Source organism: Schistocerca nitens, chromosome 8, assembly GCF_023898315.1.
Source record: "Schistocerca nitens isolate TAMUIC-IGC-003100 chromosome 8, iqSchNite1.1, whole genome shotgun sequence".
Classification (NCBI taxonomy): domain Eukaryota; kingdom Metazoa; phylum Arthropoda; class Insecta; order Orthoptera; family Acrididae; genus Schistocerca; species Schistocerca nitens.
This window is the reverse complement of record NC_064621.1, coordinates 74,526,146-74,553,877: the sequence shown is the minus strand read 5'-3', so window position 1 is coordinate 74,553,877 and position 27,732 is coordinate 74,526,146. Positions and strand designations below refer to the sequence as shown.

Genomic DNA, 27,732 nt, shown 5'->3' with positions numbered 1-27,732 from the left:
TTTTCAGGACATCTATATTAAAATCACCAGCAACCTCTAGCAACCACCATTTTAGATTAGATAATAAATTTTTAAGACCATTTATAAACAGGTTGAAATTTCCTGAAGATGCTCTGTATATGGCTACTATTGTAAAGGACCTATTATGAAATTCTGTCTCTGTTGCACATGCTTCTAAGTGCTGCTCTAACAAGGGAACCTCCCCACCGCACCCCCCGCAGGTTTAGTTATAATTTGGCACAGTGTATAGGCCTTGAAAAACTGAACACAGATCAATCGAGAAAACAGGAAGAAGTTGTGTGGAGCTATGAAAAAATAAGCAAAATATACAAACTGAGTAGTCCATGGGCAACATAGGCAACATCAAGGATAATGTGAGCACAAGAGCGCCGTGGTCCTGTGGTTAGCGTGAGCAGCTACGGAGCGAGAGGTCCTTGGTTCAAGTCTTCCCTCGAGCGAAAAGTTTACTTACTTTATTTTTGCAAAGTTATGATCTGTCCATTTGTTCATTGACGTCTCTGTTCACTGTAATAAGTTTAGTGTCTGTGTTTTGCGACCGCACCGCAAAACCGTGCGATTAGTAGACGAAAGGACGTACCTCTCCAATGGGAACCGAAAACATTTGATCGCAAGGTCATAGGTCAATCGATTCCTCCACAGGAAAACATGTCTGATATATTCTATACGACACTGGTGACGCCGTGTGCGTCACATGACAGGAATATGTTGTCGATCCACCTAACTTGCACACTTGACGAATTGGTAAAAAGATTCTTCTACCTTGCCCGATTTAGGTTTTCTTGTGGATGTGATAATCACTCCCAAAAAAGTGATGAAAACATAAGAGTGTGTCACATAAACTGCAACAAATGAATGCAACAGTTTCACAGTCGCACAGTTTTCTCTGTGCTCTGTCAAAACATATGTTTTTAACGTTTTCAAATTTTTCCGTGTGTAGACCATCAAATCCTGCATATGTCCAAGCAAATCTGAACATTTCCTGGAATTTTGGAAAGTGAAGTTGATTATGTGTGAGTGCCTGAACTCTGATAATTGTCTGAAAATAAAAAATTAAACTTTTTGCTCGACGGAAGACTTGAACCAAGGACCTCTCGCTCCGCAGCTGCTCACGCTAACCACTGGACCACAGCGCTCTTGTGCTCACGTCATCCTTGATGTTGCCTATGTTGCCCATGGACTACTCAGTTTGTATATTTTGCATATTTTTTCATAGTTCCACACAACTTCTTCCTGTTTTCTTGATTGATCTGTGTTCAGATTTTCAAGACCTATCCACTGTGCCAAATTATAACTAAATCTAAGGGGGGTGCGAGGGGGAGGTTCCCTTGTAAGCAAAATTCGTTAATGTCAATATTCTTAAATTTAAAGCTGTTTTCGACAAATGTGGTAACTCCTCCTTTCTCCATATTTTGTCTACAGAAGTAAGAGGCTAACTTAAAATCTGTAAGGTTTAACATATCTATACCAATGGTCACATGATGTTCAGAGAGGCAGATTATATCAACTGGGTTCGATGACTGTAATTCATCAATGCACATAAGTAGTTCATTAATTTTACTTCTAAGCCCTCTAATATTTTGATGCACTAAAGATAGTTGGCATTTCACATTTACCGAGATGAAATCGGGTGGAAATAAAATTTCTGCGGATTGCTGTAAATTTTTAACCAACAGCTGTGTTCGCTGATCCATTGTGCCGGGATTATGCTGTTCGATTTCTTTCTCAAACTGAAGGTTTGTTTCAGTCTTTACTTCTCTCAACACTTGACTTCGTTCTGTCCTACCTATCCTAAAAAAGATGCTGCTCCAACACCTATGACCACTGGTATATTACCACTCATGGCAGTGCCTCCCCCCTTTACATTTGCTGCTATTAGCTCAGCCAGTTTACCCTTCCCTTTCCTGTTGAGGTGTAGTATAATCCCACCTACTGAGAGAATCAATAGGAACCAAACCAATATGTGACCCCGCACCCGACCCAAGTAGCCGTTCCGACTCCAAATTAACTCTCCCGACAGAAGAGTTTAAAAGAGGTCGGTCATGGCGTCCCAGAACAGACACAAACTCAACATTGGTATGTCTCGTTGCTGATGCAATCTTTGCCAGGTCATGCTCTATATTGTTCGCAGGATCTCTGTCAATACTATTCCCCAGCCCACCCACGATAACCACGGTGTCTTCCTCGGTAAAATCTTTACAGAGTGAACCTAAATGCTCTGTCACCTGACCCAGACCAGCACTAGGTTTAAAAAAATTTGTGACCTGGTATTCTGATCCTAACTGATCCTGCAAAAGTTGTCCTACACCTCTGGCATGTGAACTACGTAACAACAAAACTTTCTTTCTCTTTGCTGACTTCCCTACATTCTTATTCAATTTTCTACTGAAAGTTTGTTGTGCCCTCTCTACACCTACCTCTGTCTGTGGCTCATCTGTTTCTAACTGAAGCAACAAGTCAAACTTATTCTTCACATTCACCACAAAGCTGTCTGACAAAGTTCTAGGGCTGTTCCTCCTGTTACCTGTTGCCACTTCCCACCTCTCTTTACCCTTCTCCCTCTTTAACCTGTTCAGATCTTCGCTAGCCTGCCCTAACTGTGCCTGAAGGGTAGCAATTTTCCCCTCCTGTTCCACTATTTTCCTGTCTCTACTGCATATCCTACAGAACAACTGATGGGTCTGATCCACTTCCCCATTTCCCATGCCACTACAGTCACCTCAATGGAAAAAACTACTGCAACCATCACACCAAACTCCGGAGCTAACAATTCTACGGCATGTCAGGCTCTTTTCACTCATGGTAAAAATCTTACTTTAGTGAGAATAAGTCAAATTAAATTTCTGAAATACAAGAAAACACGTTTACGAAAGATTAGTGTTGTGACAGTGCCATGACATTTAACAGTGCCGCTACGTCAGTACGCGAACACGGCGATAGAGGCGCTCCGCAGCTCGGCCGAGCGCGGGAGCGCCACCTGGCTATGAATGGCGCCGGCCACATGTCACGGCATGGCAGTCGAATGACAGATACGGAGTTAGTAGATGTAACCCGCTAGTGTTTCTACTTGTGCATATCCACACAAATTATTAGTGATTAAAGGTTAAAACATTTTGGCGACGAGGTCGGATATTTTTTTTCCTGCGTTGTGGACTTGGGTGTTCGTGTCGGGGCAGACATGGAACAGCTTATGCAAGCGCTCATTGATCAACAAACACAGCTGACGGCTGCTATTCAGGTGTTGTCGACGTCGCTTACTCATCGTCTGTCTTCCTCTTCTCCGCCTCCGTTCCCTCCTTACGACGAGGCCGCTGAAGACTGGGAGGATTATGAGAAACGTTTGCGGCAACACTTCTTGGCTTTTGGCGTTGTCGACGCTCCTATGTGTAAGTCGTTATTTCTATCTTGGATTTCCCCACAGATCTATCAGCTGCTATCTCAGTTAGCCCCTCTGCGGGAACCTGCCTCTCTGTCCTTCCAAGAAATGTGTGAATTATTGTCTAACTATTACCGAAAAAACACCCACGTCGTTGCCGCCCGCGTGGCGTTCTACCGGTGTCGTAAACAGCCCCATCAATCTTACCGGGCTTGGGCGGCGGAATTACACGGTCTGAGTAGGAAATGTCAGTTTGTCACGGACACTCATCATGAGTCTTATGCTGATTCAATAGTTCGAGACGCTATTCTATGGCTTGCTCCTGATAAAGAAGTTCGGCAACGTGCCTTACAACTGCCAAACCCGTCGTTGTCGGAAGTTCTCAGCATTGCTCAATCTTTTGAAGTGTCTCATGCTGCTGGTGCGCAAATAGACGCGTGGTGTGATGTGGTCGCTGTACAGACCGCTTTCGACGCGGACAATTTGCCTGTTTCACAGTGGAACGACGATGTGGTGGCGGTTCACTCGCGTCAACAACGTCGCGTGGGGCCCCCATGCTCGCAGCGAAAACAGCAACCACAGAAGCAGGTTCGTTCCGCATTTCCTTCTTGTCCACGTTGTTTCGTACAGCATGACAGGGCCGCGTGTCCAAAATGTTGGGCCATGTGTAATTCCTGTAGGAAAAAAGGCCACATTGCTTCTGTGTGTCAGTCCCCTAAAGCTCCTGTCGACGAGGACGAGGCATCGGACATGGATGTTAACTGTGTGCTTTCTCAAACAAATAAGTTGTTTGTTACTGTTCGTGTTCTGGATAAAGACATTCGCATGCAAGTGGACACGGGCTCTGCAGTAACTCTCATTAATTCTCGCACGTATTTGGAGCTGGGCTCCCCTCCCTTGTCTCCCGTTACGCGAAATCTGCGAACTTATAATAAGCAGAAAATTCCTATCGTTGGCCAGTTTGATGCTTCCACTGCCTACAAGTCTGTTGTTAGGCCCCTCACGTTTTATGTGGTGGATCATGCGGGAACGGAAAACCTGTTCGGTTATGATGCTTTCCAGTTGTTCGGGTTCTCCATTGATGATGATGTGCACCTCATGTCTGAGGATATTCCGTATCAACAACTGGATGGATTGTGTTCTGAATTCTCGTCCGTGTTCCCTGCTGGTCTGGGTCGGGCCAAGGATTTTGAAGCCCACATTACTCTTAAACCTACAGCTCGCCCTAAGTTTTTCCGGGCACGCCCTATTCCGATGGCGTTGCGTGCGCCTGTCAAGGCTGAGATCGACAGGTTAACAGCTTCAGGGATTCTCCTTCCTGTTACCTCCAGTGAATGGGCATCGCCCATCGTGGTGGTTTCTAAACCAAACGGGAGTCTGCGATTGTGCGGTGATTTTAAAGCCACTGTCAACGCTCAGAGCCTCATTGACACTTATCCTCTTCCCCGTCCTGAGGAGTTATTTACCAAGCTCGCTGGGGGCCAGTTCTTTTCCAAACTTGACTTATCAGAGGCGTACCATCAGTTGCCATTGGATGTGTCTTCCAAGGAATTTCTCGTCCTCAACACTCCTTGTGGCTTGTATCAGTACCAGCGGTTACCCTTTGGCGTCGCTAGCGCGCCGGCCATTTTTCAGCGGTTTTTGGAACAGCTCACGGCTTCCGTTCCCGGCTGCATCAACTTCCTGGATGACATTGTTGTCACGGGGGCCTCCACTGAGGAGCACCTTCGCAATTTGCGTTCACTGTTTTGGGTCCTGCATTCAGCTGGGTTGAAGTGCAATCTGGACAAGTCACAGTTTTTCCAACACTCCATTGTGTATCTTGGTTTCCACTTGTCCCGTGAGGGTATACGTCCTCTACGACAGCACGTTGCGGCCATTACCGCTCTACCCTGGCCGTCTACGGTCAAAGAACTTCAGGCGTTTCTCGGCAAGGTTGCTTATTATCACAAATTCATTCCATCCGCGGCGGCAGTGGCTCATCCTCTGCATCAGCTGTTACGCAAAAACGTTCCTTTCTGTTGGTCCGACAAGTGTGAGCAGGCTTTTGTCCGCCTGAAGGCTCATTTGCAGTCGGCGCCTTGTCTTGCCACATTCCGTCCGGGTCAGCACTTGGTTCTGGCGACTGATGCGTCACAGTATGGCCTAGGGGCTGTTCTCGCCCATCGGTATGAGGATGGGTCGGAACGACCCATCGCCTATGCTTCCAAGACCCTCAACGATGCCCAACGGCGTTACTCTCAAATTGAAAAGGAGGCGCTCGCTATCATTTATGCTCTCAAAAAGTTCAGCGTTTTTTTGTATGGTTCTAAGTTTCACCTCATCACCGACCAAAAGCCGCTGGTTTCTCTGTTCAGCCCCTCGGCGTCGCTTCCGGATAAGGCAGCTCACCGCCTGCAACGTTGGGCCTTATACTTGTCTCGTTTTCACTATGAGATTCACTATCGCCCCACGGCCCAGCACGCCAACGCTGACGCGTTGTCACGTTTGCCGATGGGGCCCCGACCCGGTTTTCGATCGAGATGAACTACTCTGTTTCCACATTGATGAGGAAGAACGTCGTGCGGTCGAGGGTTTTCCACTTACAGGTTCGCAGGTTGCGTCGGCTACTGCGCGGGACCCGATCCTGCGTCAGGTGATCGGTTTTGTTCAACGGGGTTGGCCGGACAGGACCGAGGGCCGGGCATCGGATCCCCTTCGCAACTACCATGCCTTGCGCCTTCGTCTGTCTGTTCGTGAGGGTGTTGTTCTTCTGGCCACGGATGGCGCATCTCCACGGGTCGTGGTGCCAGCCTCTCTTCGCAAAGCTGTTCTCAAACTATTGCAAGAAGGCCATTGGGGGATTTCTCGGACTAAGTCCCTGGCCCGCAGGCACGTTTATTGGCCCGGTATTGATTCGGACATTGCCCACATGGTCGCTGCGTATGATCAGTGTGTTCAACAACTGGCTGCACCTCATACTATGCCCTCTCCGTGGCCTGATCCGGCGCAGCCGTGGGAACGGGTGCACGCTGACTTTGCCGGCCCCTTCCTCGGCACTTATTGGCTACTGTTGATTGACGCCTTCTTGAAGTTTCCGTTTGTCGTTCGATGTCCGTCGCCCATCACTGCAGCAACGACGCTGGCTTTGTCCAAAATCTTTGCGCTAGAAGGTCTTCCATCCACGATTGTCACGGACAATGGCCCTCAGTTCTCTTCGCAGGCCTTCCGTGATTTTTGTACTGGACAAGGGATTCATCATGTTAAAGCACCGCCCTTCCATCCGCAATCGAATGGGGAGGTCGAGCGCCTTGTTCGCACTTTCAAAAGCCAAATGAAAAAATTCCTTAGTGATTTTTCCACAGATGACGCTCTGTTGCAATTTCTGAGTTCTTATCGCTTCACGCCTCTGGGTGATCGCAGCCCTGCTGAACTCTTGCATGGCCGCCAACCGCGCACTCTACTGCACCTGCTTCACCCTGTCAGGCCTTGTACTGTGTCCCCTAGTGCGGGAAAATACCCGGTGGGCGCCGACGTGTGGGCACGGGGGTATGGATCTCGCCCTAAATGGATTCCAGGGGTGGTCCAGGCTCTTCGCGGCCGCCGGCTTTGTGAAATACGTACGGACGATGGCAGTGTTGTTCGCCATTATGACCAGATGCGCCCACGAGTGGTGGCCACGCTGGTGCCACCGCCCCTTCTTTCGTCTCCACCAGCCCGAGAAGCCAGTCCTATTGCTGCTGCCGATCGTCCGGGCGTGTTGCTGCCGCCGACGTCGCTACCGCTTCCGTGTACGCCGGAACCGGCCCCAGTCGCGACGCCGCCTTCTCGGGGACCCATCTCGCTGGAGCACACCCCCAGGTCCACGACACCTATGGATGCTGCTCCGGAGTTTTCACCCATCATCTCGTCCAGGAGGCACGTTCCACGCGCAAGCTTCCGTCCTGGACATTTTCGACCATACTCTCGTGTTTCTCCGCGGGATCTTCTCGGGGCCTCCCAAGAGGCCATGGATGTCTCCGCACTGTCCGTGTCTCCAAGGAAGTGAGTGTTTTTTTTTCAAGGGGGGGAAAAGTGTTGTGACAGTGCCACGACATTTAACAGTGCCGCTACATCAGTACGCGAACACGGCGATAGAGGCGCTCCGCAGCTCGGCCGAGCGCGGGAGTGCCACCTGGCTATGAACGGCGCCGGCCGCATGTCACGGCACGGCAGTCGAATGACAGATACGGAGTTAGTAGATGTAACCCGCTAGTGTTTCTACTTGTGCATATCCACGCAAATTATTTGTGATTAAAGGTTATAACAATTAGGTCTAGTCTCAATCTTATGTAAACAAACTTACTTTAGTGACAATAAGATAGATTACCGAAGAAAAGAAGAAAAACATGTTTACAAAAATTAGGCCCAGTCGCAACTGCATGTAAACAGAGCTACTGCCATATGTGCAAAGTTTCCAGTTACCAGAACTTAAAATTTGTGCTGTGTTTCGCAAAATAAGAGTTGAACGACAAAGGGATATGCTTTTCTTAATTTGCTGGAACAGAACAGAACAATTAAATGAGATTCTATAAGCACATTTTAAACATAACACTGGTGTTCCTCATGGCCCTTGTTTAAATGTGGCTGTCTTTGTTACTGTGGTTTTCAGAAATGATTTTGATGATATATGCAATAAAGAAAGTGAACAATATTTACATAATCACTTTCTTCGCTCTCATCACTTCTGTTTTTGAGTGCCATTGGTAAGATCCAGATGCAAGACTGCCAGTGTTTCTTGGGTTAACTGGTATGGCCCTGAGTTGCCATCATTTAATATTCTGAACCTAAGTGGAACACTTATGAGGTAACTTGCCACCACCACCACCACCACCACCACTACTACTACCACCAGTAGCAGCAGTAGTAGTAGTAGTAGTAGTAGTAGTACAGCATGTGTGAGACATTCAAGGTAGAGTAAGCTGAAATGTACACAAAAGGGAAATAAATATGTCTCCGTAGAAACACATGACCATCAAGGATACAGTGAGTCAAGGAGTGTTGACAAATTTTTAGTTGCATAACTTAATGTGTTAGAAGATATTAGTACCAAACACAGTAAATTCAGAAAAATGCTGCTTTTCTAGTTATACTTTTTAACTAAAGTTGTTACTTCACAACACACTTAACAGTTATTTAAACATGCTGATTACTATTGTGCGGTAACAATGACAAAATGGGTGCTGTTGTTGTTATCTTTCTTGTATTACCATATCCAGTTGTTTTCAAGGTAGAAAGATAGATTAGGATTTTACAATCTGTTGGTAACCAAGTTTAAAAGTTTCAGAGTTACTCATGTATCTGAATTCCACAACTAATTATAGAGAAAAAAAAAAAAAACAATTATATATTACATCCCTAAGTTTGAATATACATGTAAGCAGAACTTCACTGACAAACTTTCATAGTTGTTACAGACACTTTCTGAGTATATTGGAATAAGAGGTGCACAGTCTCCGGTCCCTCATTACAGAGCTGTAGCCTTTCATTTGGCTTCTTGACCCAGTTAGCTTTGTATCTGTATTTTACTAAAAATAGAAGATGATATGTGACCCCAGTGGACTTCTTCTGGGGGCATGTGAGGAGCCTAGTTTACAAGAATCTAGTCTATATTCACATAGACCTGGTTGCTAGAAGTACCACAGCCACAGCTGTAGTATGCCAAACTCATGGAATTCTTGAGCATGTAAGACATTTGGGAGTGTGTTGCTGTACACTGTGTTGTGATCATGATATTAAGTTGAACAATACCTATAAGGGAACGGTTTTGCATTTGTTATGTGCAGTACTGTACACTGACAGAACAGACTGATAAAAGTGTACCTTTTTTGTGTGTGAGTTGGTGAATTACTCTGTGTTGTGTGTAGTATGTTTTGGTTATTGAATGTTACAGAAGCTTCAGTGTTGTGAAGGTATTTTCACAGAAACAAAGGTGATTGTGATAACAAACTGAATAAATCATAACTACATTATTACTCTGTAAAGAGCCACTGGAGACTGTGGGCCCCTTATACTAAAATACTCAGAAGATATCTGTGAAAAACTAGTAAAAGTTTGTCGCTGGAGTTCTGGTTCACCCTGTATACATAGTCTCATTGATGTCTTAAAATATCACACACTGACAAAATTTGGAATATTTTTCTTGCAGGTTTCTTTCAAGCTTTAACAGGCCAAACCTGAAGTATAGTGTCTTGCCGAAGAAAGGGAAAGGCATTACCAAAGATATTGTTTCATTTATAAGAAGTAAGCATCCTCGGGACTCAGGAATTATTTATTGTCTGTCACGGAATGAATGTGATACAGTCTCACGAGATTTGGTGAGCGCAGGTATTAAAGCAGCTCCATACCACGCAGGCCTAACAGACAAGCAACGAGCAAAATCACAGACTGACTGGATCAGTAGTAAAACAAAGGTCAGTAGTATTTCCATGTACATGATCATTTTAACCAGGAAGAGGTTCCCAAAATGTGAAGCTTTCGCTCTGCAGTAATCTCGTCTGTAGATAGCTCAGTCTGTAATAGTATCTGTCAGTAACAGCATTGCACACGAAAGTAAAGGTCTCAGGTTTGAGCCCCAGAGACAACTGTTTTAATTATTATCTTTGGCGCAATCAATGATTTATGTCTTGTCTTTGTTTTTGTATACATTTTATTCTGTTGTTGAATGCTCTATTTAACAGAGTTGTATGAGTTAAGCTTTAGTTTTTATGTTGCAATAAAGCTGATTATGTAGCCCCACAATAAATGGTGACCCCACCGTGAACTCTGACAGTCACTGACATGAAATTCCATGGTCACTAATGCTTCATATTGTGTTGCATCGCACTAAGTATGAATATCCGCGCCAATTGCGTCACACATCTTCTGCATCCCAGTTCATCATAGCTACATAATGTCAGACCTGCCACCAACTGTAGACATGTCTACTGGTTCATTAATTAATTGTGTGATAGTAAAGCTGCCACCGTTTTGGCAACAGAACTCCATGGTGTGATTTGTGCAATTCAGAAATCAGTTTGTGCTAGAGCATCTAACTACAGACAAGATGAAATACAGTTACTTAGTTGCTGCTCTCAATGAAGATATGGCCACACAAATGCAAGACATTCTGGTGCCACCATCAAGCACTGATCATTACTTAACCATCAAGAACGCTTTAATTATCCAGCTTTCACAGTCAGAGGTGAAGAGACTGGGGAAGCTACTCCGCACTGAAGAGCAAGGCGATTGCACCCCATCACAGCTACTATGTCAACTATGTACATTAGCGAGCAACACAGTGAGTGACAGCATTCTGTAGAATATTTGGTTATCACACCTGCGCAGAAGATATTGACAGTGCAGGTGATGTAGAAGCACTTGCACAAACTGTGGGTTGCATAGCAGAAATGTATCCATCCGCATGCATTGCAACAGTTTGCCCACAGCATCAGGCAGATAACACCATCGCCATACTACTAGCACAGGTTGCCAAGCTCACTGCACAAGTTGCTGCATTATAGATCCAGACTATCAGTTGCTGATCTCATTGCCACCGCTCACCAGGAAAGTAGTCACTCACCTTTGTCAGCAAGAATTTGCTGGTACCATTAACGATATGGTTCCGAGGCACAGAAGTGTAGCCTACCGTGCGAACAGGGAAACTGGGCAAGAAGTCAGTGATGATGGTCACCAGCTCTCCGGACAGCAGCCATTGACTGTTTGTAACAGACCATGGCACAAAGTTAACAGTTTTTGGTAGACACAGGTGCTGACATGTCAATCTATCCATTTACCTGTCTGCCACACCGGAACTGTGATGTCTGCTGTCTTTTAGCTACCAATGGTTCTACAATCGCAATGTATGGGTGTGTCACATTAGTGCTGTACTGAAGCCTGAAGCGCAAATTTTAATGGCAGATCATTGTATCGGACATGACCCACCCCATGCTTGGGCTCGGGTTTTATAGGCTCCTGTCTGACCTCCTTCACCAACACTTTCTTGACAATGCTACCAACCTAGCAAGCCAAGATAGAGTGCTTTGTGTGGAAGACACAGCAATACGAATGATTACTGGTGATTCTCATTCATAGAGCTTGTTAGGCAGTTTCTGGAGATCACATACCAGACTCCCACACTGGCATCTGTGCAGCGCTCAATGGTGCACTATATTTTGACCATATATGGACCACTACTTTATGCTTGTGCCACTTGGCACCTCAGAAACTGAATATAGTTAAGCAAGAACTCTTGTCAGTGCTTGCACAAGGAATCTGCTGCCCACTGAGCAGTAGTTGGTCATCTCCACCACACAAAGTCCCAAAAAAGAATAATAGATGGCATCCACGTGGCAGTTATAGACAGCTCAATGCCAGAACCATTCCAGATTGATATCCAGTACTGCATAGCAAAGATCTTACGTTCAATGTCCACAGTAAGCACATCTTTTCTATGTTGGACTTAGTTCGTGCTCACATACCTGTGGCACCAGATGACATTGCTAAGATCGCCATCTTCACACCGTTCGGACTATTTGAATCTATCCGAATGCCTTTTGGACTTTGTAATGCTGCCCAAACATTTCAACTGTTCATTGATTAAGTCACATGTGACTTAAACTTTTGTTATATGTATGTTGACGACCTCCTGGTCATGTCAAACTCAGAGGCAGAACACCTGGCACACTTAACACAGATCTTCACTCATCTACATGCACATGGTGTGCTCATCAACCCATCAGAGTGCATCTTCAGAGCAGCTGAAATACAGTTCCTAGGTTATACTATCAAGGCGCAAGGGATACAGCCACCATGAGAGAAAGTAGAAGCTATACTTAGTTTCCCACATCCTACGACAGTTAAAGAATTACAGCAATTTTTTTGTGTAGCCAATTTTTACTGCCAGTTTGTTTGCCCTGCCTAGTTACACTGCTGAATCAATTATTGCATGGTTCATCAAAGCCAAAGAACAAACTCCAGTGGAATAGTGAGGCCCAGTTGGCATTTACGAAGCTGAAGAGTGCTGTCACAGAAGCTACACTGTTAGTGTATCCACTTCTCCAAGCACCTCTCGTCTTGATGATGGTCAACAATTGGTGCTGTACTGCAACAGCAAATCGACGAGCACTGGCAACCCTTAATCTTTTTCAGTAAAAAGTTATCACAATCTCAACAGACTTGGCCCAACTATGATCACAAATTGTAAGCTGCCTATGCTGTTATCAAGAAATTTCGTCACATGCTGAATGGACAGCAGTTCCCTCTCATCCCATATCACAAGCAACTAATATATGCTTTCTGCCAGCATCCTGAGAAAGCGACACCTCATCAGCTGTGACATCATGACTATGTTGGACACTTCATTACCAATATTATTCATGTTGCTGGAGAACTGAACATCCAGCTGACGCGCGCTCTCGATTGAAGCATTCACTGATGCAGTTGATTTTGATGCTCTCGTGGCAGCACGCCAATCAGATAGTGTGTTACGAGATTTGTTAGCGCAACCATCGGGCCTACAACTCTTCCTTATTATGCTGCCTCCATCAACTGTGGTGGTGTATTGTAATGTTGTGACTAACAAACCATGACAATTTGTGAATATTGCTTTTGTCAACAGGCAGTCACCTCTGTACATAAAATGTCACACTCTGGGGTAAGAGCAGCTACCAACATGGTGAAGCAAGCTTCCATCTGGCCACACATGGACAAAGATTACCCGCAATATGTGTGACAATGTGTGGCCTGTCAATGAAATAAAGTTAGCCAGCAAATTAGGTCACCTCATGGTACGTTCTTTCCTCTGAATCATAGATTTGAAAATGTCCACCTAGAACTTGTAGGACCTCTCCCACCACTAGAATAATACACCTACTGCCTTACAGCCATCAATCGTTTTACACCCTAGCCCAAGGTGTTCCCAACATTACCTGAAACTGTCGCGACTGCATTCTTCCAGGGATGGATCACCTATTTCAGTGTGCCTCTACAAATTACAACAGACCAGGGAAGACAATTTGTGTTGTATCTTTTCAAAGCACTCACTGTGCTACTGGGTATGAAGTCGATTAGAGCTACAGCTTACCACCCAGCAGCGAATGGTTTAATTGAATGCATGCACCACCGACTGAAAGTGTCACTTTGATGTCATGAGTCACAGCAGTGGACATCGACGTTGCCCATCATCCTCCTGGGTCTCTGTGCATCGCTCAAAGAAGATCTGAAAGCCATGACTGCAGAACTTGGTTATGGCCATCCGACATGACTGCCTATCGAGTTCTTTGCCAATGTGTCAGATGACTTCATTGACCCATCAGATTTTGTACAAAAGATGTGTATACAGATTCAGCAACTACACCGTGTTGCTCCATGGGATCGGCAGACACATTGCCCATTTGTTTTTGATGAACTATGAGAGTACCATCAAGTCTTCGTATGGCATAATGCAGTATGCAAGCCACTGCAGCCACCATATGATGGACCTTGCTGTGTCATCAGTAGGACAGGCAAGACATTCAAGATTGATGTGATGGATACGCCAACCATCAGCACTGTCGACAGGCTCAAACATGCTTTCTGCACACCATACATTGGTATGGACTCATCTTCACACACCACGGACTCGGCAAACGCTGCAGCTGCTCCGTCGCCTGATACAGATCAGCCACAACAGATGTCAGAGGCAACCTCTAATGTGCAGTCAGCAGCCTGTTCAGAACCTGTTGTCGCACAGTCCAGATGACACATCCGATTCAACAGAAAATATCGTTGACGCTAATGGGAAAATGGTGAAGTGCAGTGTAATGCTCTGCGGAAATGATAAGTATTTTAATGATTATCTTTGGCACAATCACTGACTTATGTTTTCTCTTTGTTTTTGTGTATGTTTGATTCTGTTGTTGAATGTACTATTTAACAGAGTACATTATGCAACAAATAGTGTGGAAGTACGGAATAAGCACATTGAAGACTGTATAAGCATTGTATTCATTACTTTGAATCATATCACACAGCACATATCAACCAAGAAAAGCATTTTCACAAATATGATGAAGATAAAAAATCAAAGAGTAAATAGCTTTTTCAAAGAGTAAATATTTTTCCCTAATTCATATAATATTCTTCAAATCAATAAGCATCTTGTACTACACACTTTCCAAAATAGCCTATGTTTTTCCTTGGGGTTCAAGTTACCTCTTTTTCCCAATTCCATCAAAATCGGTTCAATGGGTTAGAATAGTAAATTTATATGTCATGCGTGATGCAGTAGTTTTCATGCATCACAGTATTTATAATGTCAAATATCCTGATCTATGTGTCGTACATAGATATAATTTTGTGAGTACATTCAGTGGTATATATGAAAACTTTCTGGAAAATATGTAGCAAATACAATCAGTAGTAAAGAAATAATAAATTAAAATGTCACGCCTGATCTGAAAATGAACAGTGAAAATGTAGCAAGTGCAAAACGTTTTTCCTTTCATCATTATGTGGCGAGTGTCAGCGAGAAAAAGTTTCGTAAAGGTTGTAAATTATGTATGAAGCATATTGTTAAGTCACTAGTGCTCTTGTTCTCAAATACTGGGCGAATAATATCTGGGTATTTGCATGTAATGACCCCTTCCCCACCCCTGTGATAGGTAGGTGGTTCTTACCCTCACAGTGATGCTTTCCAGACTGAGGGAGATGAGTACTAGGTTTACCTGAAATTGGCCCAGTCATTTCGGAGAGGATGTGGAACACATGTACATACATACATAGACAAATACATTTTTATAATATGTAGGTGTGTCTTTTTTCCTGTGATCCAATTTTGATGAATTAAAGCCTACAAGGTGTCCTGAACTATGTGCAAGTTACTGGCAAAGACCTCTTGAAAATTCATCTATTACTGTTGGAAATTAACAGTATAACGAAAAGATAGACTGCTACTCACCATAAAAATGATACATTGAGTTGCAAACTGGCACAATATTGTGCCTGTGTGCAGCTCATTGTATCACCTTTATAATGAGTAGCAGTCTTTCTTTTCCATATATTTTGGTGTTCCAACGTGGAGTTTTTGTTGTGTAATTTAGTTGTGGAAATTAGTGTGTTTAAAGGCAAACAGACAGGTGCGATGGTTTTATAGATTTATTGTTAGTGTAGAGGGTATTTGGGGATGTTCTTTAAATTCATTAACTCATTTGTGTTACTTTGCTGGTTTTCTTGTTTATTATTATTATCATTTTATTATTATTATTATTATTAGTCTCAAAGCTCCCAGAGTGGAAGATGCTAAGTAAAGATGGTTCGTTTTCCATTCTTCTTGTTCTTTTTATTTTCCCACCAGTTTTTCATTGTTTGCAAGAATTTAGCTCTTCTTTCTTCACTCCATTTTGTTCCAGTTCTTTGGGCTTTTGTCTCTGGTTTAACCACCCATTTCTCTGCTTTTATTCTGAAATTGTTCCTTACGTCTATTTCTTCTTTGGTTAATATTATTATTATTTAATTGGAGTTAAAATATAAGGAAGGAAGATTAGGTTTTAACATTCCATTAACCACCAGGCAGTGAGAGACAGAGCACAAGCTTGAATTGAAGAAGGACATTACCTATATTGTTTTCAAATAAACCTTCGTGGCATTTGCTTGAAACACTTTAGGGAAGCTTGGAGAACTTGAATCAGAATGGTTGGAAGGAGATTTGAACTGGTGGCATCAGAGGGAGTCCAGTGTCAACCACTATGCCACCTCATCTGGCGAGTTGAAAGAGCTAGTTAAACAGTAGAAATGAGTCATGGTGAAGAAAGAGAGAGTGCAAATGTTTCTACAGGGTATATACGACCCAGGAGATCCGAGAAAAACCCTGGAATTTTTTAGAATTCCGGGAATTTTTCATTGTTTTAGTTTGCAGTTAAATTTTTGTAATTTTGACTGGTAAGAATCGATATTCTAACAAAGGATATTACTGCGTCCCGCTACTGCAGAAAGATACTGCAACAATGAAACGTGAACGAGAAAAAAATATGAAAATAAAACATAAAATGCAAAGGAAATGTGCCGTATACAACAAAAAAACACAGTGCTCATACAAGCGTTTGCGAACAGCAAAATATGTCAAAGGCTTTAAGGAGACCATACAATGCTTCATAACAACAAATTGCCTCCGATGACCGTGACGTCATGACTGTTTACATTAGATTTGTTTTGCAGTTACGAGCGGGCTCATGCACATGCGGAGTTGAGTGACGTATGAGTTGTACCTTCTCCCCCTTCTGGCTACAGAAATGTGGCTGTTTGCTGTGTAAGCAGTCGTAACAAGCAGCTACATACAAATGGGAAAAATTTTACTGCCGCGCCCAAGCTGCCAGATTTACGCATGCGCAGCAGGCCCGGTTCTATGAGGGAGGTGAGGGGGGGGGGGGGGGGCAAACCAAGGTATCTGACCCAGGCGACAATGGCGGTGGGGGGAGGGGGGGCGCAAATTCATATTCTTGAGGAGAAGAAACCTTGTTTCACAAAGCGCCTAGCATCCAGTGCACGTTGGTCAATGGATTACGCATATGATTTAGAAACACATCCATATTGGTTTTTGAGCACACTCTGTAAGTTGATTTTTGAATGAATCATAAGTTGATTTTTGAATGCATGCATAGTGTACATGATGTCTGTCAGGAGAATCCTCGTTGCATCTAGAAATAAACTTTCCTGCAGGCAAAAGGGGACCGAGCTATACAAGCTGAGCGGAGTAAAGCCAAACGAGTGAATGCCAATCACTGTCTGATTATGTTGTTGATTAGGTTTGCGAATGATCAGCATTGTTATAATTACTAAGGAAATCGATAGTCAGACTACGAGAGTGGAAATAAACAACTAACAGGAATAACAGATAAGAAAGATTACGTATTATCTGCTCGGTGTATCCAAGAAAATGAAATTTTGTCAGAAAATTTTTGGTCAGATCGCTTCACTAGTAAGGGCCAGTTGTACAGCCCCGTCTAGCAGCTACTTTAGTTCTATTCTGGAAGTAGCGCGGAAAATGGTTTGTACGAGCATAACAACTCCTAACCGGGATAACTAAACCAGTGACTCTGGCAGGGTTAGTGAAGTTAATCGGTGAATAAGTTTTGACAAAGGCAGGAATAGTTCCAGAATTAGTCATGACAAGATTGTTTGTTAGAACGAGGAAGAAGAAACAGGGACGTCACACAGATTAGAGAAGAATATGACAATTCCAAATATATGTATAAAATTTCGTACTACTACCTTTCGATCTCTTGCTCGAGAAACTGAAGTGTATGAATGAATGAAATGTGAAACTATTTTCTAACATAAAGCTTTTTGCTTTTAGTAGGCCTAATAGGCATTTTATGTCGCTCTTCGTGAATTATATTGTCGTGATATAAAAATGACCATTTGTGCCAAAACAGTGTCGTTTGTTTGGTGTGTGTTACAATTTCTGCAATGTTAGAAAGGCCTATTTTGTTTTATCTAGCAGACAGTGACAAAATAGATGTAATCAGATTGAGAAAACACACCAGTCTTGGGTACTGTTTGATTTAGCAGTTTACGCAGTATTAGACAATGATATTTCGATTTTCCATGTAGCAAAACGTTTGACGAACTTTGATGAGGTAATAGATTCGTTCCCAGAAAGGAAAGCACGCCATGTAAAGCTGTATCAAGATAGAGAGAATACAATGCTAGGAGCTAAGGAGTGCAAATTTTCTGAAGAGTTCTTGTTCTCCCGATTACAAATAATCACATCCAGTATCAAATGCGAGAGGTTTTTTTTTTTAAAAAAAAAAAAGAGGGGCAGGATGTCAAACCGGGCGACTGGGAGAAGGAGAGGCACCACAGGACATTTTAATCTCCACTGTCCTGATTATAGTTTGATGGCATCCAGTACAAAATACACACGTTTCAATTCCACGGAGCAAAATACAGTGATGTGCGATTGAAGAATGCTGTGTGAAGAGGGGTGGCACTGCACTCTGGCACACTTAAGACCAAATAACATGTCTTACATTTCCTCGAACATATATGTTTTATGTATCAGACTCTTCAGAAAGAAGAGCACTACAAAAGGAACATATTTTTAAAAACGCGATTTTTTAAATTTTTGACATTGTATCTCAAAGCCTCGAGGAAGGGGGGCGGGGAGCGCCACTGTTAGTATTGCTCCGGTTCGGAAATATTGTAGATCTGGGTCTGATGCGCAAAGCAGTCCGAGTTATAGTGGGGAAGTGTGTAGTCTCCACGTGACCTGTGTTTACATTTAGTGATTTTGCTGTTTCCTCTTCGTTCACTGCTCTCACATCAAATCAAAACAAAATGGATTTCTGTGGCTGGGAGCTATCAAGTTAATTAAAATAAAGTCACATAATAACAAAAGACTAATATACATTATTAGTTTCAGATTTTATTTTATTTCCACTTTTCTGACAGTCACGCATTAATTGCCTTGTAGAAGAATGAAGATATTTTCGTTGTTTTGCTAAAGAAATTTGGTTTTTATCAACCTTTTAAGCTGAGGCAGTCAGTGTGTTTGAAACGAAGTGTTTAGTTTCACACTATTGGCTAATTTTAACTGCTCACTGCATTTCAAGTGCACGTTTTCATCTTCTAGCAGGTATGGCATTATGCCATAGTAAAGAATCAAAATTGAGTTAATACAGTACTAGTACTCCAAGAAAATTTACATCCCAAAACCCACACTGAAAAGCTTAATATCAGGTCGAGGCCTACATAATTGGGAATCTGGATATACGAATGTGCTCTTTAAGTATGCACTTTAAAAGTGCCATTTTAGTATGCTTCACGAAATTCCAATGCTGTTGGAGTATCCTATTATGTCTTTTTTATTTTATGATATAATGTAAGATTTTTTAATGTTTTACACGTACAAACATATGAGCTTCCTGCGTCATAGTAGCTGCCAAAGCGTGGTGGCGCCTGTTATCTGACACAGTCTTACAACTACTGAAATGAACCTGTTTCTAACGGGTCGCGGGAAAATATTGCGAATGGTGGTTTGAAAAGCATTACTTTCAAAGTAAATTTCCTTTTACACAAGTTTAACTTTGTGCGAGAATGTACGGTGAAATTCTTAAATCACAGAGCGTTTGATGACGAGCCATTTCGAGCCCAGAAGATCAGACATACATCTCGTTATTAGGAGCAAATTGATGTAGTGCTACGGGAAGCTCTCTCTTCTCTGCGGTAGCTAATTTATTTGTGGAAAACTTTGAGGACAAGTCACTGGACTCGGCTAAAAATTTTACTGGCACATTTGTGTGATTTATATTAAAGTGTAACAGGCGCAAAAAAGATCAACATTATATGTGAAAGCTTAGCTTTCTTGCAGCTTATTAATCTTAGAGACCAATATTATATGTGAAAGCTTTGCTTTTCTTGTAGCAACACTATGTGTATTACTTTAAAACATTAACTTTTCCTGTTAGTGCGTCCGCACTATTTAACAGTGATGTTGCTATTAGCTGACTGATCTGAATAACCGCTGTCATTGGCTGGCAGGATCACCTGACATGAGCTATGACTGGCTTTACAAAAGCGCATCGCAATCTCGATTACAATGGTTCGGAAAGTAACATGCGGTGTTTGGTGGAATTCAAATTTATGCTTTTGTAGTACGAAAATATACAGTGTACATGATGCTGCACATCAAAAATCTTTGCAAAAGGGGTCATCTTCCCTGAGTTTCATTTTCTAAAGTGCCTGGAAATTCTATGTCCGTGTATAAAAACATAACCATTCAAAGGACTCATAAGTTTTACAGTTCCAAGGGGAAACATACTGTCACTTTATTACACGGAAAAAGTGTATTTTTAACCGGGAAATCCGGGAAAAATCCAGGAATTTTTTTCCTTGTCCACGTTTACACCCTGTTCTACATTTGCCTCCCTTCAGCTGGTTGACATCATTAAAGATGTAGCCCTTAACACACAACCTTTGAACTTATAACAGACAGCAATATATTGCAGAGATTCATCTCTATTAACCTCAGAGGTAATGCAGAATTAAACCATAAATTTCCTCACTTCCTTCTCTCAGATATTTTCAAATGAATGTGAATTGCAACTATGGGAAGTTTTGCTTATTGCTTTCATGATATGAAGAGGACTTCATCTAATGGTGCTACTGTGCTGAAGAAATAAAAAATCAGCTAATAAGTTCATGATCGACAGCAGAATATATGTTTGTGTTTGTTTGTGTGTCTGTCGACCTGCCAGCACTTTCATTTGGTAAGTCACATCATCTTTATATATATATATATCTGGAGCAGATTCGTTTGCCACGAAGACCTAGGCTGTAGGGAAGGGACCGTTTGATGTGGAATGGGTGGCAGCTGTCATAATGGAGGTACTGTTGCTTGTTGGTGGGTTTGATGTGGACGGACGTGTGAAGCTGGCCATTGGACAGGTGGAGGTCAATGTCAAGGAAAGTGGCATGGGATTTGGAGTAGGACCAGGTGAATCTGATGGAACCAAAGGAGTTGAGGTTGGAGAGGAAATTCTGGAGTTCTTCTTCACTGTGAGTCCAGATCATGAAGATGTCATCAATAAATCTGTACCAAACAGGATACTTTCCGGGACTGGACCAGACTCTGAATGTGGCTCTCCAGCAGGGATACGACTTCCTCAAATCCTGCCCTGAAATGAGATCCATCCTTCATGAAATCCTCCCCACTCCACCAAGAGTGTCTTTCCGCCGTCCACCTAACCTTCGTAACCTGTTAGTTCATCCCTATGAAATCCCCAAACCACCTTCCCTACCCTCTGGCTCCTATCCTTGTAACCGCCCCCAGTGTAAAACCTGTCCCATGCACCCTCCCACCACCACCTACTCCAGTCCTGTAACCCGGAAGGTGTACACGATCAAAGGCAGAGCCACATGTGAAAGCACCCACGTGATTTACCAACTGACCTGCCTACACTGTGATGCATTCTATGTGGGAATGACCAGCAACAAACTGTCCATTCGCATTAATGGACACAGGCAGACAGTGTTTGTTGGTAATGAGGATCACCCTGTGGCTAAACATGCCTTGGTGCACGGCCAGCACATCTTGGCACAGTGTTACACCGTCCGCGTTATCTGGATACTTCCCACCAACCTATCCGAACTCCGGAGATGGGAACTTGCTCTTCAATATATCCTCTCTTCCCGTTACCCACCAGGCCTCAATCTCCGCTAATTTCAAGTTGCCGCCACTCATGCCTCACCTGTCATTCAACATCATCTTTGCCTCTTCACTTCTGCCTCGACTGACATCTCTGCCCAAACTCTTTGTCTTTAAATATGTCTGCTTGTGAGATGTCTGCTTGTGTCTGTATATGTGTGGATGGATATGTGTGTGTGTGCGAGTGTATACCCGTCCTTTTTTCCCCCTAAGGTAAGTCTTTCCGCTCCCAGGATTGGAATGACTCCTTACCCTCTCCCCTAAAACCCACATCCTTTCGTCTTTCCCTCTCTCCTGATGAGGCAACAGTTTGTTGCGAAAGCTTGAATTTTGTGTGTGTGTTTGTGTTTGTTTGTGTGTCTATCGACCTGCCAGCGCTTTCGTTCGGTAAGTCACAACATATATATATATATATTTTCCATGTAGGAAAAATACATCTAAAAACAAAGGTGACGCGACTCACCAAACGAAAGCGCCGGCAGGTCGACAGACACACAAACACAAACACCCACACAAAATTCAAGCTTCGCAACAAACTGTTGCCTCATCAGGAAAGAGAGAAGGAGAGGGAAAGACGAAAGGATGTGGGTTTTAAGGGAGAGGGTAAGGAGTCATTCCAGTCCCGGGAGCGGAAAGACTTACCTTAGGGGGAAAAAAGGACGGGTATACACTCGCACACACACACATATCCATCCACACATATACAGACACAAGCAGGCATATTTAAAGACCATATATATATAGAGGGAAACATTCCACGTGGGAATCTGCACATATATAAAGTGTCCGGACCTGATGGCATACTTGTTTCACTAATGGAAGGTGCAGCACTTACATATTTTGGAGAAGGGTTGTCAAATTGGTACATATTGTTATAGAATTCAGTGTGATTCAACAAAGCTTTGTTATTGTGGATCATTCGAATATCCACATCCTCTTACCTTCTAATTTTGTTTTACATATGGGGCTGTTATTACAGCAGCTGCTTCCTCTCTATTAGTCTGTTTAATGAATATAAACAGACACTGTTAAAATCATGTTCTAGCACAGGTTGAGCACATACAAGGTTTGTTTGCAAAGTAATGAGACTGTCAGCACTGCAAGCAATCTGGCAATACTATCATGTTTTACTTGTGTAGACCGGTGTGTTCACCCATTCTGGATGCTCACTCCCAGTTTCAGATCTGCACAGCCATCACATGATTTTTGAGAGTGCCATTGATGAAGTGTTTTTGTTGTGTTACGGAAATGGAATAGCAGAATTTAGAGCAACGTTATGCCATCAAGTTTTGCGTTAACTTGGGGAAACTGTGAGTGTGACATTTAAAAAGTTGGGAACATTCTTTACTAAGAGAACAAGTTTTTTGCTGGCGCAAATAATTTTGGTAATGACAAGAATACATTGTAGATTAATCTTGCTAAGGGATACCTTCAACTTTAAAAACCAATGAAAAAATCAAATGAGAGCATGCTTTTGTGATATCAATCTGATGTTTAACAATAAGGATGATGAGTGACCTGTTAAATACTTTCACCGTTCATCAAATTTCGACTGAAGTTTTGAACATGTGGAAAGATTGTGCCAAAATGATGCCAAAAAAGCTCAGAGGGCTGTCGAAGAAAAGTGTGCATTGATCTTCTTGAGAGGATGGCAAATAACCACAAATAGTTCAGCTGTGTGACCACAGGTGATGAATTATGGATTTTTGAGTACGATCCTGAGGTGAAGCAGTACAATGAGGAGGTGCATATTGAGACACCTCCTTGACTGAAAAAAGCTCAAACAAGAAAATCAAAGATCAAAACAATGATGATTTGCTTTTTTGACAGTAGGGGTGTCATGTATAAAGAATTTGTGCCTCCAGTATGAACTATCAACTGAAGGCTTAACAAAGAAGTCCTTGAAAGGCTCAGGAAAAGGGTGAATTAAATGAGACAGGACATTGCGGACAAGTGGATGCTGCATTCTGGCAATGACCCATGTCGTATGGCCACTCCCATCACGAAATTTTTGACCTCGGAAAGCAGTCCTGTTGTTCCACAACGTCCCCCCCCCCCCCCCCCTCCCACCCGCATTCACCTGGCCTGAATCCTTTCAACTTTCTTCCTTTTCCCAAAATTGAAAAAGTCTTAAAAGGATGTCATTATTGGACTCTGGAGAAATTTCAAAAGAATGTGACCAACATGTTAAAGGCCATACCAGCTGAAGCCATTCAGTGCTACTATGGGAACAACAACTCTGCTGTATAGCTGCTGAAGGGAACTATTTTGTAGGGGACAATATTGTTGATTGAAAAAAATAAAAACTTTGGGAGATAAAAAGTCAGTATCATTACTTTTCTCACACATCTCATATGTCTGAACAACATGACTCGTTTTACTGGACATGGTGCCATTCTAAAGGGAAACTTAGCCTCTGTGTGAAGAGTGTGGAAAATGTGTTGGATTCCTATTTATGCACCAACACCCCTGGTAAACGAGGGAGCTGTAATTGACAGATTCTCAACTTGTTAATGGTGGTAGAACTCTGTAGCAATGGAATGAATTGCTTGAAGAAATACAGCAACCACCCCGTTTTTGTGTAGTTTTGTTTATTTTGAGCTTCAGCTCATCTTCAATTGGCCTAACACTTTTATATTTTGTGAGTGTATCTTTCCTATCTTTTGAATTTGGAATGCTGCAGCTGCCTCTTGTTCTGTAATTTGTGACACCTTTTCCTGCCTTTGGAGGCATAGCACAAACTCTGTTAGATTCACTGATGTACTGAATACAATACAATATTAACCATGTGACCAACATAGTGAATGTTGTGCTGCATTCAGCGCATCAGCAAACTTAAAAGTGTTTGTGTTAGGCTTATTTTAGTTTTCCCATCTACAGGTGTCGATATGGACGTTGATGATCTGCCTTAGGTTTTGCAGCACAGTAGGGCAGGAAGTTGTCACGATGGTATGCATGAAGCGTTGTATGGAGAGAACTGCTGACCAAGGTGTTTACTTGCTGGTGGTGATAGGCTGGACCTGTCAGTTCTTACCGTGACATTGACCAACTCAGGCTTGGCCTTTACATTATGTTGGCCCACATGTTGTACTTTTCTCTGTCTGTGTCTCTATGCAGTGTTTGGACACTCTGCTTCCCTTTAGATTAACTTGTGCTTTGAGTTTGTTTTCCTCTTCCAGGGTCCCACTCACCAGTTTCCATAGTAGAACCACCACCAGCTTGAGTAGTTACATTTGTGCTGTCAGGACAGTTTGGCATTATTGTCATACCTGTTCAGATGCAAAACGTATCAAAGCAGAGAAATGTGTCACAAGTTAGAGAACCACAGACAGCTACTGCATTCCAAATTTAGGAGATAAAAATGATGTATTATGCCAGATGAAGATGGGTGGATGCCTGAAATGTGTCTTGGCTTAAATGAAGTTTTCTCTCTTCAAAAGTAATTCTCAACTTGGATGATTTTAGTGATCACTAAGAATATATTCTCTCAAATGGTTCTGAGCACTATGGGACTTAACATCTGTGGTCATCAGTCCCCCAACATATTCACTCCCATAAACATAGTAGGTCAAATTTGGTGTAAGTCTCTTGTATGCACTCACAGACATAAGGTAGTTGTACTATTGCCTCTGCAGTTCTGTTTAAAATATATTCAGATCAGTTAGGTCCACTGACACTTGAGTGATATTTCAAGTGTTAGCACATAGAAGCTGAGTAATGTGGTACAGGGTTTATCCACTGTTTGGCAGGAGTATCATTGAAGTCCCCATCCAGGCATACAGCCTTACATTTTCCATAGCTTCACAAAATCAGTTACTGTGAACGCTGGGATGATTCATGGTATATTTCCTGCCCCCATCCTTGCCCTTCCTGCCCTTGTTCTCCATGTCTAATCACCTTGTTTCAAATTGTTATCTTCCTTTCTTTTTTATGCTTGGACAATGTGTCAGTTTGCATTTATAAAATAAATTGTTGTCAGAACACACAAAAAATAAAAGTTGACAAGTACAAATTATGATGTTTGGTTGTGTGAAGGTGGCTGTGCCATATGATTACATTGTGGGTTGTGGCTTGAGTTGCAGTTGAAAGCAAATACTGGACACAGAAAAAACTTGAACATCACTTGATAGTTGGCAGAGTGTTATTGATTCATTAACTAAAAGTAAGGCTGTTGGAAAAGGATCTGACTGACAGGGTAAGCAGCAGTCTGTGGCTTTTTGGTGATGATGCTGTGGTGTATGGGAAGGTGTCATTATTTTGTGACTGTAGGGAGATGAAAGATGACTTAGATAGGATTTCTAGTTGGTGTGATGAATGGGTACTTGTTAAAAATGTGAGAAAATACAAGTTAATGCAGATGAGTAAGAAAAAAATCCTGTAATGGTCAAATACAGCATTAATAGTGTGCAGCTTAACACAGTTAGGTCGAGTTAATATCTAGATGTAACATTGCAAATCAATATTAAATGGAAGGAGCACTAAAGGACGGTTGTAGAGATGGAAAATGGTCAGCTTCAGCTTTTTGAGAGAACTTTAGGCGAACATGGCTCATCTATAAAGGAGACCATGTACAGAATGCTAGGGCAGCCCATTTTAAGTACTGCTTGTGTGTTTGGAATCCCACCAGGTCAAATTAAAGGAAATCATTGAGGCAGTTCAGAGGCATACTGCAAGATTTGTTACTGATAGTTTTATTATTGAGATGCTTTGTGAACTCAAATGTGACTTCTTGGAGGGAAGATTACTCTGTTATCGTGAAACACTATTGAGAAAATTTAGAGAACCGGCATTTGAAGTGGACAGTTGAATGATCCTTACTGCCCCCATGTGCATTTGGTCTACGGACCGTGAAGATAAGATAGTAGAAAGTAGAGCTGGTACTCAGCCATATGGACAATCGTTTTTCTCTTGTCTTTGTGTAGGAACAGAAAGGAAATGACTAGTAGTGGTTCAAAGTTCCCTCTGCCATGTACCTTTTACTGTATGTATGCAGATGTAGATGTAGATGTACATTCTGCCATAATGTGGAATACCATATATGTAGGGACAACATGTGCAATAGTTATTAGTACCGACAGTTGACAAAAAATTATCTCTTGAGAATGTTTGTAAAACACACACCCACCCACACACACACACACACACACACACACACACACACACACACAATTAGTGCTTTTTGAAGTGCTGAACATGTCACACAACATGCATGGTTTGCTTACTAATATCTAGGAACTGTTCGTGTATATTGTGAAGAAATCAAATTTTACTAAAAATTGTGTATTGAATGTGCTTATGGTACACTTTCCAGGTCATATGTGCCACTATTGCTTTTGGAATGGGCATTGATAAACCTGACGTGAGATTTGTTGTCCATTACTCATTGCCTAAATCTATAGAGGGCTACTACCAGGAGTCGGGAAGAGCGGGTCGTGATGGCGAGCTCTCAGAATGTATACTATTCTATTCCTTTGCAGACAAAAATAGAATAGCCAAAATGATAGACTGTAAGTAAAGTTTTGGATGAAACTGCCACTCTCATATTATTAACTTCTGTTGTTGTTATGTTTTTCTCAGTTGTAGTATCTTTTTATTTTTAATAATTTTCAGTAAAACAAATATAAATAAAAAAGCAGACTTTACAGATATGAGTGATATAAATAATAAGAAACAAAATTTCTGTGCACTACAGTTAGATGGAAATTGTCATGAAATCAGCACAAACATTTACACACACCAATCATGGCTTCTGCTTTTATAACACTAGAAATTTCTTCTAGAACAAGAAAAGAATTGGGAAGAAATCAAGAAAAATGGGAAGACTGTTGTGTTCAAATCAAAATTAATTTCTGCACAACTTACTTTTAATTGCTGGCTCTCTAGTGTCTAATAATATTTGTTGTTTGATCCTGTGCAGAATAGTATCGCAGATAAGAAAGAAAAAAAATGTAGATGTAAGGAAAGTTAACATTGTGCCTACTACTAGTGAAGGACATCAGTCATCATTTACCCAATAGGAATTAAATGTGGAGAACCTGTAGTTGAAATTGAAACATATTGTAGGATACATGACACATAAGTAGCTTACATATAAATAGCCAAGGATAAAAAGACTCCAGTATGGTTTAATAACAGTAATAGAAAGTGGGTCTGCTTC

At 42.3% G+C, this 27,732-nt stretch overlaps 1 protein-coding gene across 1 annotated transcript in view; it reads left to right on the top strand.

Annotated features, from left to right (window-relative positions):
- Window positions 1-27,732, top strand: part of LOC126198947 (Bloom syndrome protein homolog) — a 217,495-nt gene that overhangs the window by 133,059 nt on the left and 56,704 nt on the right. Inside the window, exons 16-17 of the mRNA XM_049935592.1 lie at window positions 9,561-9,825; window positions 26,887-27,082. Of these exons, the coding sequence (XP_049791549.1) occupies window positions 9,561-9,825; window positions 26,887-27,082 (461 nt within the window). The remainder of the gene's footprint in view (window positions 1-9,560; window positions 9,826-26,886; window positions 27,083-27,732) is intronic.